The 14,935-nt window shown below is 21.8% G+C and overlaps 1 protein-coding gene across 1 annotated transcript; it reads left to right on the plus strand.

Annotated features, from left to right (window-relative positions):
• Positions 1-11,506, plus strand: LOC129611335 (synaptic vesicular amine transporter-like). The gene is made up of 9 exons (XM_055524427.1): positions 1-447; positions 8,708-9,290; positions 9,392-9,577; positions 9,643-9,790; positions 9,870-9,928; positions 10,066-10,434; positions 10,507-10,733; positions 10,806-11,123; positions 11,191-11,506. Exons 2-9 carry the CDS (start codon positions 8,726-8,728, stop codon positions 11,257-11,259), a joined length of 1,941 nt encoding a protein of 646 aa, XP_055380402.1. The 5' UTR covers positions 1-447; positions 8,708-8,725; the 3' UTR covers positions 11,260-11,506.
• Positions 11,507-14,935: the final 3,429 nt, after the last annotated feature.

Genomic DNA, 14,935 nt, shown 5'->3' on the forward strand with positions numbered 1-14,935 from the left:
ACTCGTAGCGATTGGATGTGGTTACTAAAGTTCTTTTATTTTTTTATTTTTTAATTTAAAAAAAAAAAAAATTGCAAAATTTTTTTGCAAAAAAAAAAAAAAAATTATTCAATATTAAAAAATTTTTATTTTCTTAACAAAAGAAAATTCTACAGTAAAAAAAAAAACAAAAATCAAAGTAAAAATTTAATTAAAAATTTTTTTTCTACTAACGAAAAAAGTAACGCGAACAACACCTATATATCGAAGAGAAAATTGAAAAAAGAAAAAAACCAACATACTAACGATATATATATATATACATATATATATATATCAATTCATACATATTAGCATCAACGACACAATATAGTATATATAGAAAGGACTCCATCTCGATTTTGTAAGTAACGAGGGAAAAGAGAGAAAAGTGTAACAGAAATTATGTTTTTCCGCCAAAAGCTAATTGTAAGTATATTCATATGATATATATACCTTTAAATTAAATATAAATTTCACAATATATACTTATATATATATATGATTACTAAAAAAAAGGAGATAAAAAAAAAACTCATTAAATCCATTACATATCTTATGTAATCCTTTTATAATTTTATATTTTTTTTATGATTTTCTCCTTTTTGTCTCATTATTACATTTTACACGCATTGTTTTAACAATATTTAATTTATTTTTTTTTACAATGATCAAACTTTCCTATGAATACCTATAAAATTTTCATTACTTACTTTTTGTTTTTTTTTTTTTGTTAAAAAAATGGACGCCCACTTGTTGATTCAATCAAATCGCCGCGATTTTATAGTCCCGTTTTGTCTACAAAAAATTTTTCCTATATATTTATATATATATATAAAATTTTTATATATATACTATGTATATTATAAATTATTATGCATTTAATAAAATTATTTTTGATATTATATTACACTTGCTTAAAATAGTATATTAAATTAATTAAATATTATTAATATATAATATCCATGTATATTACTTAAGATAATATTTTATAATATATTATAAAATATTATTTAATTATATAATATTTATATATAGTACTATATTATATTTGTGTGTACTAAAATATTTTAATAACTCCAATACAAAAATTATTATTATACCATAGAAAAATTGTAAAATATTAAAACAAAAAATTCATTATTAATTTTTTGAGAAAGCATTCGGGAGTAGGGGTTTAGGAAGAGAGTAAAATATAATAAGAGAAATACAAAATGTGATGCTATACACACACTCACATTATATTTCATATATATCCCGCTCCTTAATATTTCTGTATAATATATACATATATATTTTCGCAATATAAAAATTATCATAGCATATAAATTAAAAATTTTTTATATATAACAGTAAAATCAGAATAATCATTATCAGTATATCTTATATCATCATTTGAAAATTACATATAAAAATCAGGAATCATCATCAAACATCATAAACATTATTTTAGCGAATAATTTTTTTTCTGAATCTCTTAAAGTCAAATTCAAAAATTTTCGTCTCCAAATTTTTTTTTTCATTTTTTTTTTCATAAATATCCAATAAAAGAGTATTCAATTAATTTCTACTTACTCTCCTACCCTCTTCTGTCTATAAGTACTTTTCTTCTATTTATTTTTTTTAGGTATATCTTATGACCCCCAAATTGCAAAATATGTATATGAAAAATTTATTTAAAAAAAAATTTTAACATCTCCATAAAATATTTTATTAATTCTTTCCTCTATATATATTTTGTGATTTATGAATTATAAATGTACATAAATAATATTGAATGTACATGCAACACCTAGCCAATAAATATTATTTTCACAAAAAATTATAGGTAAATTAAATTTGCCATTTAAAGTATAAATTACACATCTAGGCTCTTACAATAATAGTAAAATTTCATTCAATTAAATTCGCATAATTTATTAATAAATTTTGTTGTTTTCCTATTATTGTGCCAATTTCACACAATTTTCCCCTATATTTAAAATAATAATGTTCAAAGATGATATAGATTTCTGATAATTTCCTAATAATTTTCATGTCATCATATTATTAATTTTTAATTTAAAATTGAATTTTTTTGTTTTCTTAAAAAAAAACAAATAAATGAATGAAAAGAAAATTGATTTAACTGTGTACTGAACTACGTATCGTTGTATATTGATTTATTTAACGATATTTGCATACAAGCCCTAAATTTCATTAATTCGATGAACTGCAAGATTTCTTTTCGCAAAAAATTTTAATGGTAATTTTTTAAGTTTTAATGTGTTTTATTTTAATTTTAATAATAAAATAATTTGGGTTGAAAATTTCGGCTAAAATAACATAATTTTCGAAATTTACGTTTTAACAAATTTTTTAATATTTACGATCAAAAATATTTGCAGCTCTTGTTTCCAAATCATTCAAATTTAGATTTTAAAATCCCAATTAATAACGAAATTAATTAAGATTATTAAATTTCAATTAATTTTTTTTTTAATTTTGTAATTTAGACCCTATTGTGACCGGGTATACATTCAATTTTAAATACAAAAATTCAAAAATAGACAACAGATTTGCTATTTTTTAAATAAATTTTCAAATATAACCGAATTAATTCAACGCAGGACTTGTATAATTATTATATATACACAAAAATGTACGACAATTTATTATTATTCATTTCTATACTGAAAAATATCACAAAAAAAAAAATAAAAACGGTATTACCATATCATACAACACTATATATGTCATATACTTATGGCATCTAAAACATTTACTAAGAAAATTGTAGAAAGGAGGGTAGAGAGAGGAACTTAAAGAAAGTAATATAAGAAAATAAAAGAGTAAAAAGTCAAGAAGAAAACAATAAAAAAGAAAATATTAGAAGAAAAAAGGACAATGACAAAAAAATTACCTCATTTGTCACCTCTTTTTTTCGCATTTACCCACCCTACCTATCTTCTGTGCTTCCAAAAGAATGAAAAAAGATTTTTTTTTTCTTCAAATTCACAAAATATGCGGGAGAATGTAAGAATAGATTATGAGTTTATGCTGTAAATATGGTGTTAATAATAATATTCCTTCATATTTTTGGTTTTGTTGCGTGCTCAAATATATATACGCACGCATACATTAATACATATAAATAATGAAAATATAAAAACGTGAGAAAGACCCTAAAATACTATAAAAGAAGAAAAAGAAGAAAAAAAAATGAACAGAATAAATATTTTTAAGATTTTCTTTTGAGAATCATGAATTTTTTTTTTTTTGTACGTTTTACCTTTATTACATGAGCCTCTTCTATAGGTATATGTTGACTTCATAACGTTCTTAATAAATTCCGTTATAATGGGTCCGTATATATTATGAATATAAAAAGCCTTATGTCTCCTTCATACTCTTTCATTATTTTCCATGCTTGTTTTGTAGGCATTTGTGATAAAAATGTGTACCGCATCGTATACGCTTTGATTTTTATCTTTTTGCCAAAAATTACTTTATACTTTTCTTTTCTTAGAGGAATTTTATTTTTTTTTTTTTGTTCTGAAAAAGGTAAGGTGTGTAATATGAAGAACAAACGAAAAGTATAAAATTTTTTCATATTTCGTTTTGTAAGAAAAAAAAATAAAAAACAAGAATTTTCTTCTCTTTTTTTCTTTACAGTCTTCTTTTGATTTTTTTATTTTTTCTTCCCCTGTTGATTATTTCACTACTCACCGCCGCCATCATCGTTCTCGTCGTCGTTGTCGTTATCGTCGTTATCATTGTATTTAATATTTTGGGACCCCTTTAAGTATCGATCGTTTTTTTTTTTTTTATTTATTGTGAATTGAGAAAGAATAAAAATCATGAAAAATAAGAGAGCAATCATCTTTATTTTGTTTGTGTATATATAGATGAAAAATCAAGATTACAATTTTTTTATATGCTCTTTAATGCTTACATATAGAGAGAGAGAGAGAGACATTAATTTTGTTGTACTCGTTTATAGTGTATAAAAGTTGCTTTGCAATAATTGTGTATATTAAGTAAAATGTGCGTAAATAAGACGTTCAGTCTTTCAGTCTAATTTATTTAATTTTTTTTTTCTCTTATTTATTTTTTTTTTATTTTTTAAATCATGATAAGTCCACTTCATTGAATATTTATGATTTTATGATGATTGTTTTCTTTATTTTTTTTCCTCTAAAATTGTTGAACTTATATTTTTAAAGAATAAACATTTTTAATAGAGTGGAAATTTTTTGAAATAAATTTTTACTTTAAGAAGAAAATTAAGACATAAATAATTTTATCCTTATTTTCTTTGTAGTTAAATTGAGTTGATTTCTTTTGCTTTAAACAATAATTTTGTTTTAAGGTTAAAATGGTTTTTAAAGGCAAACAAAGATAATTATCGGGAATCGTATTGAATTTATTTTGAAAATTTAAAATAATTTTATTAAATGGTTTGTAAAATGAAGCAGACAGATAGAAGGATTAATTTTATTCGAAAGCTGATCATTATAGAAAAAAATAATGCTTCATACTTTGTGTATTTTAAATGTAATTTTTTTGATATAAAGAAAAATATAAATGTAATAATTAAATAAATTTTGTGAAAAATATAAATGTAATAATTAAATAAATTTTGTGATAATGGAAAATTTTACTAAAAAAAATGCTTTGTAACAGGGTGATCATTTAAAATTTTTTATTCTGTTCGAAATTTTCAGTTTACAAATTAAAGATATTTCAAATTTTATGATTTGTTATATTCTATTTGAGTCTTGAGTTTAAAACTAATTTTCAAATTCAAGTATATTAAATATCATTCTTTTCTGCAATAATATTATAAAAAAAAAATTAAATTCTCCAAAATTTATCATTAATTTCGTATTAATACAAAAATTATCTATATTAGTTTAAACTTGATCTTTTTATTGTTCTTTACTAGTTTGTTCAAATTGTAGCCCCGTGGTATATGCAATTTTTGTAATATTATTAAATTTATCTTATTATCAGATATTATACCGATATCTTTTATTATTATTTTAGTATTTCTTAATATTTTCATATTTCATTCTTATTTTGGTAATTTAATTAATATTTTATGCCACACTTACTGTAATTTATATTCAAGATTTTATGCCCCAAAACAGGAAAATACATGGTCAGATTTTTACAGAAAAATATATGGCCCATTTTAATATATTTTAATATTGTTTAATTTGCTCTAATTATGTAAGATCTTTGGTATAGAATTAAAATTTTAAAAATTATTGGGTTTAGAATTGAATATCGTATGTATCTCCAATAGTATATAAGCTTAAAATCATAAAAAAGATATAGATTACAATACTTTTTAAATCCAAACAATTTATGAACTTTTTATAATTGATATACATACATACTCGTATTTGTAGTGTTATAACTAAAGTAAAAAAAAAAATTAATACATAAATTCCGCTAAAACCATTTTCACTTATATTTTTATTTCAATTCCGTTCATATTTAAGTTCTTAAACCTCTTGCGACTTATATTTTTTGTTTTAATTAAAATTTACATGCAAATAAGTATATATATATACAAATATACATAATATACTCACATATATACATATTTATAGACTTTCTCTTACAAAGAAATAAAATCATTTAAAAAAAAAAATTATATTCACTTTTTTCTCAAATTAGATCATTAAAAGCTTAGATTTCAATTCAAATTTTCTGTCATTTAGTTTTACTTTGTATAATGTATTGAAAAGGTAGAAAAAGCAAAATATTATTAATATTTTAATGAATATGTGTTATAACATATACGGTATAATATATAAGTATTTGTGGTATAACATATACATACCTATATTATCCATTAATAGTAACAAATTAAAATTTCAGAAAAATTATGCGAACTATTTATTAATTGAAATTTGTTTATTTTTGCTGAATTATTTAAGAATTTTGTTAAAATATCACAAAGATTATGTATTAGTAATATTTAATTTAATATAAGAGGAGAAATACACTATTCAATGATAACTGTACTACAAACTACAAATATATACATATATATATATAAGTTAGTGATATGTATTATAGCTGAGTGATCTGCAGATTGCGATTTCAGCTTGCTTTAAGCATATTGTAAGAAACTATTTCATTTTGTTACAGATATAAATACGATATTAAAAATACCGATTTAACAATGTGTTTCTCTTACATATTACGAGATTGTTTTCAGTGAAATTGAATTGTGCGTACATGCCTTAATAATTTTTTAATTAAATTGATAATAGAAAATATTACATATTGAATATTCAAGCCTATTTTTCATTCATTAATACATAAATATAAATATTTTCGAAAAAAAATCAATTATTCAAAATAATTTTTATAGGAAAATTGCATATAAATAACTTAAATTAAAAAAAAAAACACATAGGGCCTCTGATCGTATCGTCTACCACGCTATTCTACACAGCAAGTGAGAAGAAAGTGAGTAACTATCATTATATTTGTACGAGTATAATGTATTTTTCGAGTGAGAAGAATTATTCGGTATTACGTTGCGGTAACAAAATTTATTCACTTTATTTTTGAAAGTGAAACGTTCAACCGGTAATTTAAGATAAAATGCAAAAATCCAATTAAAAAAATGAAATTTCCATTAGAAAAAACAAAGAATTCTGAATTGAAAGTGAATAAAAAGTGATAGATTAGATACACGATTAGGTTGTTAAACTAACAAAATTTTTGCATATTTTTAGGTGCATTATTGTGTATAAAATATTTCATTTTGTTAATGTGATTAGAAATAATAAATTTAATTTAATTTATAATTGATAAGATTATTTTTATAATATTTTCCCTGTTAGTATATAAGAGGTATTTGTATACAATCCCTGTTAGCATACGTATTTTTAATATAATCAGAATTAGAACAATTATTATGAATATCAATTTAATTTATAAAACATGTAGTATGGGCACTAAGTGTATTAGAAGGCAAAAAATTTATTATTAAGCTATTTTTACAAATTAATTATTATATATGAAACAGCTCAGTTTAACAGTTGAACAGGTTAAATACCAGAACATATTTTATAGTTTACAAGATTTTAATTCTTAAAAATTTGACTTATAAATTGTAAAATAATATACATATGTATAACAATAATGTAAAATAGTTTTCTATATATTTGTTCAATTGAACAAATAATATTAAATACACCTGTTATCACAATTATTGGAATATGAGCAAATATATCATATAGAAAATATTTCAGTCAACCTTAAATAAAAAATAATATGCTAAAATTGTTATATTATTTCTGATTTTAGTTAAGATCAACTATACGTAATTGAATTATGTCAATTTAAAATAATAGTTTCGATTAAATATGAAAAATTCAATGAATAACTTTTAGAATCAATGTCATTTAATTACAAAAATAACCGGGATAAGGTTCCTTTATATAAAATTTAATTTCAGCTATTATACTCGTAATTTCTTATATTTCAAAATCCTATTTAATATTGTTTTTCTTATCATTTATACGAAAATTATGTAGAAAAGACCAATACAAAATGTATTAAATGCATTATATACGAGTATAACATTATACTAAGAATTTAATTATATGAAACACTCTGTAATATTAAAGTGCGTGTTGATATTTAAAGAGTATATATGAAAAGAAGAATTTCAGCACGTACTTAATAAATATTTAATATAGAGAATAATAAAAAGGAAAAGCATGAAAAATAAAAGAAAAAAATTAAATATAAAGTATAAGGAAAAATTGAATTCATTTTTAAATGCCATTTAAATGAAATCAATTATCATTCAACAAGTGGGTGTTATTATATATTTTAACGCTCAACAATTTAATAATTTTTTTCCTTTTTTTTTTTTTGCTCTTCTCCTTCCACTGTAAAGAAAAAAATAAGAATTTTAAATGTAAAATTATAAATACATACACATATACCGCAGGAATAACCGCAAAGATGAAAGTGAATAAGTCATTGGAACAACTACAATTTTCGATTAGAATCGGAAATTAAATATTTGGTATAAGGTTTATATACCAAATATATGTATATATAGTCAGTCGTTATGAGTTTGTGGAGTATGTGTATTAATGTGGAAAGTGTATATTGTGCTTGTATAAAAAATTGTTAGGAAAAAAAAAATATTATAATAAAATCGCTAAAGAATTCTAAAGGAATTTTTACTTCGATTCTTCCTTTTTTCAACTATTATATAAAGTTCTTAATAAATTCATAAAAAATGACGTCAATAATTGAAGATATCAAAAACTTAAATTCATCTTTATATAACTAAACATTTGCAAATTATTTATGTACATAAACCACCACAATGTTTTTGTGTGTGTATACGGGAATTCGAAAACTTGGTACACTATATAGTGGGGTTCGAGTTATATTTTCCATAAGAATATATTTTAAAAATTGATAATGAAATAAGATGAAATGTCGATACATTGGGAGCACAAATTAATTAAATTTAATTATAATTACAAAATATATTTTTAATATTAATGGAGTTTTTAAAAAAAATTTTAAATTTTTATGAAATTGAATTTCGAAAATTTATTAAAATTAAATCATTAATAATTTCTCTATAGGCATATTAAATAAAATAATTAATTACAATTAAATTAACTATAGAAAAAAAATTTATTATATTTTTTAGTAAAATACTGGTTGGGAAATGCAATCGCGTGATCCTGCTTTTGAAACTGAACAAGTTAAAACACAATATAATAAAACAATAAAATCAACAACAACAATTAAAAATAATGGATTATCAGGTGTTGAATTCAAAGTCGAACCGAATAGCAAAAATCCATTTGAAAATAATTATTGCATCGATCAGAATGAAAAGCAGGATGAACAGCATAAAAGCCCAAAGAACCCAACTATGACAGATTCTACACAATATACGGGTATATCTCAACAATATGAACATCAACAGCAGCAACATCAGTTGCAGCAACAACACCAGCAGCAACAGCAGCAGCAACAGCATCATCAACAACATCAACATCAGCAACAGCAGCAACAACAACAACAACATATACAACAATCACAACAAGTTATACCCGATTATATGAGAGGATCATCAGGTGGTGGAAATGATAATTCACCATATTATAATAAAAGATCATGGAGCTCTTTAAAAGCATGGATTATTAATTGGAGGGGTTCAAGACGTTTAGTTTTGGTTATTGTTGCGATTGCATTATTATTGGATAATATGTTATTAACAACTGTTGGTAATTAATTAATTAATTAATTTATGTAACAATATCTACATATTTATTTTGTCTAATGTAATAATTTGAATATTTTGTTTTTTTTCATTTTCAAAACAAAGTTCCAATTATTCCTGAATTTCTTTATGATATACGACATCCAAACGCTACTCTTGAAGATTCTTTAAAAGCAACTGCTCATATAAGAGCCACTGAGCAGCCACCACCACAAATAATTTATGCACCATGTAATTGTTGTGCTAATTCTTTTGTTACTGAGCCTGGTTGGAGTTTAACAACAGAATCAGGTAAATATTGATTTATTAATTCGCTATTAAAAATTTAACATATTTACTCAATTCAAAATAAATAGAAAATGAAACGAGACGGCAAGAAGAAATTATGCAAGAAGAACGTCATAAAGAACTTGTTGGTGAAACAGTTGATGTTGGTGTTATGTTTGCATCTAAAGCTTTTGTCCAATTATTAGCTAATCCATTTGTTGGGCCTCTAACTCATAAGTATGAACAGAAAACCTAAAAAATTATTATAGAAAATAATTAATATGGATATTTTCTTTCAAATTTTCATAATGCATAGAATTGGATACAGTATTCCGATGTTTGCTGGTTTTGTTATTATGTTTTTATCGACCTTGAGTAAGTTTAAATAAATTTACTTTAAATCAATTGAATTGATGTTTTAAATTTAATTTTGCCAATATAAGTTCACTTTCTCATCTCAATTCATAACTATTTCTTAATTCTAAGCATATATACCATACATTTCTTTTTAGTATTCGCTTTCGGACGTTCTTATGGAATTCTTTTTATTGCTAGAGCTTTACAAGGTGTTGGTTCATCATGTTCTTCTGTATCTGGTATGGGAATGTTAGCTGATCGTTATACAGATGATAAAGAACGTGGTAATGCAATGGGTATTGCTTTAGGTGGTTTAGCTTTAGGTGTATTAATTGGACCACCATTTGGTGGAATTATGTATGAATTTGTTGGAAAATCAGCACCATTTCTAGTATTATCAGCATTAGCATTAGGTGATGGTCTTTTACAATTGTTTATGTTACAACCATCAGTTGTACATACTGAAGCAGATCCACCATCACTTAAGGAATTAGTTATGGATCCATATATAATAATTGCGGCTGGTAATTATTAACATACCTACGCACATTTTCTTCCAGTATTTAGAAAATAAAATAATTGAAATTTTCTTTAAGGTGCAATTACATTTGCTAATATGGGTATTGCTATGTTAGAACCATCACTACCAATATGGATGATGGATAATATGCAAGCGAGTCGTTGGGAACAAGGTGTATCATTTTTACCAGCATCAATAAGTTATTTAATTGGTACAAATTTATTTGGTCCATTGGGACATAAAATTGGACGATGGTTAGCTGCACTTTTAGGATTGATTATAATTGGAGTTTGTTTAATTTTGGTAAATATTTTTATTTTTATTTTTTATATATATTTTTTTATTTCATGTAATTTTTAATTTTAATAATTGTAGATACCGATGGCAACTCATATCAATCATTTGATATTACCAAATGCTGGTTTAGGTTTTGCAATCGGTATGGTTGATTCATGTATGATGCCAGAATTAGGTTATTTAGTTGATATAAGACATTCAGCTGTTTATGGTAGTGTATATGCAATTGGTGATGTTGCATTTTGTATTGGATTTGCAGTGGGACCAGCACTAAGTGGTACTTTAGTGAATACAATCGGTTTTGAATATATGTTAGTTGGTATTGCTATTTTATGCTTTTTATATGCACCACTTTTAACATTTTTGAAATCTCCGCCAACTAAAGAAGAGAAAAAAGTAAGTGAATTTTAAATTTTAAAAATTAATTCATATTTATTTATTTATTTTTTTTTTAATATTTTAGTCTCTTATAACTGGAGATAAATCATCAGTAAGGTATATGACTTACTTGAATGAAGAAGAAGAAGAATAAATATATTATATATTAAATATAACAATAAAATATACTTATATACAATAATAATTTTAACAATTTAAACGAAAGGAACACAATGATAATAAAAATATTATATTATATATACATACTTACTAATTGTTGATTATAAATATTAATATTAAAAAAATGAAAAAAATGAAAAAAAAAAAAATTTGAATTATAAATAAAAAACTTCAATAAAACATGAGAGCAATAACATTCAAAAATTTCTCTATCATCTCAGGTAAGCATTAAAAAAAATTATAAAATATTTATTTTACATATAGTTCGTATAATTTATTATTGCCTTAATTAATTAATTTCATTACTAATTATTACTGTTATACTTATTATTTGGAAATTTTATATTTATTCTAAAATTTAATATATATTTGATAATTTTTGATAAAGAATAGATTGGTGGACAAAAATTCAATTTTACGATCTTATCGAAAATACGATCAAACTTTATCGTATTTTCTAAAATCGTAATCTAACTAAATTTTTTCTAAAAACTCCTATATTAATTTTTATATTATAATAGATATGGTAATTCTATATTATTTTCTATAATTATAAAAAAAATATGAACTAAAAAATTAATAAATTGTAGATCGAATTTTAAATATTAAAGTTTTCATTATAAAAAAATTATAATTATTTAATATTTTTTAATATTTACTTTACCAATCATAAAATTAATTTATTTGTATTTGGAAGAAAGCAAATAAGAGCTTTATCTTATTTTTAATAAGAGAACATAAATATTTTTCTGCCATTCAACCTGTTATGCACATGAAATGACAGAAGCATGAGCATAAAGAGAATTATAACACTTTTATAATTAAAGAATTTAAAATTCTCCTAATTAATATAGGAAATTATTGTTTTAAATTCATCTTTCTTTATAATCTAATTTGATAGTTTTATTCAAAGTAATGTTAAAATTTATAGTTCTTAAATTCACAGTTAGTTTATTAATATTTTATTTTTCAATTATATTTATAATTTTATTAATTACAAAAATATCACTTTAATTAATAATAATTTTGTAATTAATAATAACAAAAATGTCAAAATTAATAATAAAAAATCGAAAATCGAGAAATTAAATTATATTCTAACTGAGATAGATCAATAAAATTTTGACAAAGTATATATTAATCATGATACAAGGCAGAGGTGGGGAACCTTCGGCCTGAGGGTTGCATGTGACCTGTAAGGGTTTTTCGTGCGGCCTCGCTCCGCCACCTTTTATATTTGTATGCCCTTTAAATATTCAATTGCTTTCAAACAATTAAAAAACAAGTGCAAATTTCTCACTAAATATATTCTAACTTGATTTAAATTTAATAAACAATGAAAAGCTTCCTCGCCTCTGCTATCAAGAAGTATCAGACTCGAGCTCAATAATTATTTTTTAAATATACTTATAGAATGTTATACATTACAATAAAAACTCATTAATATTAAAATATTTATTTATTTATATTTTTTTTTCTTTATATATCTTTTCAGATTAACATATTATATACTACTTATATAAATATCATTAAACAAAAATTATATATATATATATATATATATATAATTTATTAAAATTATATTATATGTATATATATATATATATATATACATACAAGAAACTTTAAAATTTTAAATAATCACTTAAACATATAATATTAAAGAGCGATGTATTCCCATTAAAAAATCTTGCTATAGAGGTACAAATATAATATTATAAACTATAAAAATATTATATAAAATTAATTTTATTGTATATTATATACATATATATATATATATTAAATAACAGGGGTTATTAAGGGATTTTCAATAAGTTATATATATATCTATCTATATATATATTCAATATTACTGTTATATAATTTAAGTATAAATATTTATAATTTTATTAATGAACAAAAACAAAAAGAACCATTATATACATACATATTTTAATGATAATCATTTTAAAATAGAGAAAAAATAAAAAAAAAAAATTCAAATTCAGCTTTAATTGATTAAAAAATATTCATATATATGTTATTTATATATATTATAATAATTATATGTATATATAAATATATACATTAAAAAAAAAAATAAAATAAATCAAAACTAAATTGAAAAACTAGTTGAAATTGTATATTTATATATGTGTAAAAGATAATCATTATTAACAAAAAAAAAACAAACTAACAAACTATTGTAAATTATTACATAATATATTAAAATACATACTTACATTATTATATTGAAGACATATAATGTCATTTAAAAAAAAATCATATTTATTATATTCATATTGTATACACATATAATATATTAATAAAAAAAAAAACATATACATACTGATATTTAGATTAAAAAAAACTTAAATTTATTATGATTATTAACTATACATACATACTTAATATTAAAAAATTAATATTAAAAAAAAATTTAAATTAAAATAATAATTTTAAATATAATGGATGACATATTACGAAAAAAAACATAAAAACAAATGAACATAAGAAAATAACAACAAATGATTGACAACAATAACAACAACAACAACAACAACAACAAAATCTTCATTATTATTATGTTTAATTATAAATATGAAATCTTAAGTAAAAAAAAATTACAAAAACAAAAAATACCAAACAAACCATTGATATTTATTATTAAAACAAAAACAAAAACAAAATTTAAAAAATATTATACATAATTATTACATGTTATTCGTGTTGAATAGTTGCATATTATATTACATACATACATATATTAAGAACATTTACTTTAGAATGATGATGAAAATTTTTAAAATACATAATATTATTAGAGAGTAAATTAAAATACTCTAAAAATAAAGAAAACAACATAAAAATACAAAAAAAAAAATTAAAATAAAAAAAAAAATTTTTTTTATTTTTATTTATAAATACCTAATAATTTTTTTCAGTGTTATCAGTGAGCTTTCAATATTATTCTTAACTCGTATGAGAAAGAGTACAAAAATTGTGCTGTGAACAGCGTTACCAATGTCACAGTAAATTTGGAAAAATTTCGATAAAAAAACTGAAAAATCTGGCAATATAGACAAAAAACAAAACTTGAAATAAAATTGCATTTAAAATGAAGTTTAATTTGTATATTTTAAAAAATCAACCTTACTTCAGAAATAATATCAAAAATATTAAAATCAATAATCGGTTAGTAAAATAGACAATCGTTGTTCTACCGCAATTCACAATAATACAATATTATTATCCAATTTCAAAAATTATAATTAATAAATATAGTTATAATCCAGCTTCAACATCACCTAGTTGTCAATTTATTTAAAATAATTTTTTTTAATATGCATATATACATATGTATATTGATTTTTGAAATACTTGTTTCAAACGGTAGAGTATGACAATAATTCACAAAATAAAAAATTTAAAATAATTTGCCAGATTTTTCTCCAATGCCAAAATATAACCTTTTGGGTAAAGTTAGAAAAATCTGGCATTTTTGCATAAGAAATCTGGTGATCTGGCAGGCTTTTGAAAAATATGAAAAATCATATAAATCTGGCAATATGAAAATGCTGGCTTGGAAGAAAAATCAAGTAAGTGGCAGTGTGAATTATATTTTTGAGTTTGAGCGTTTTCTACATATTATTATGATCGTAATATGT

The sequence above is a fragment of the Condylostylus longicornis genome, unplaced genomic scaffold (assembly GCF_029603195.1).
Source record: "Condylostylus longicornis isolate FDR11 unplaced genomic scaffold, ASM2960319v2 ptg000049l, whole genome shotgun sequence".
NCBI classification, from domain to species: domain Eukaryota; kingdom Metazoa; phylum Arthropoda; class Insecta; order Diptera; family Dolichopodidae; genus Condylostylus; species Condylostylus longicornis.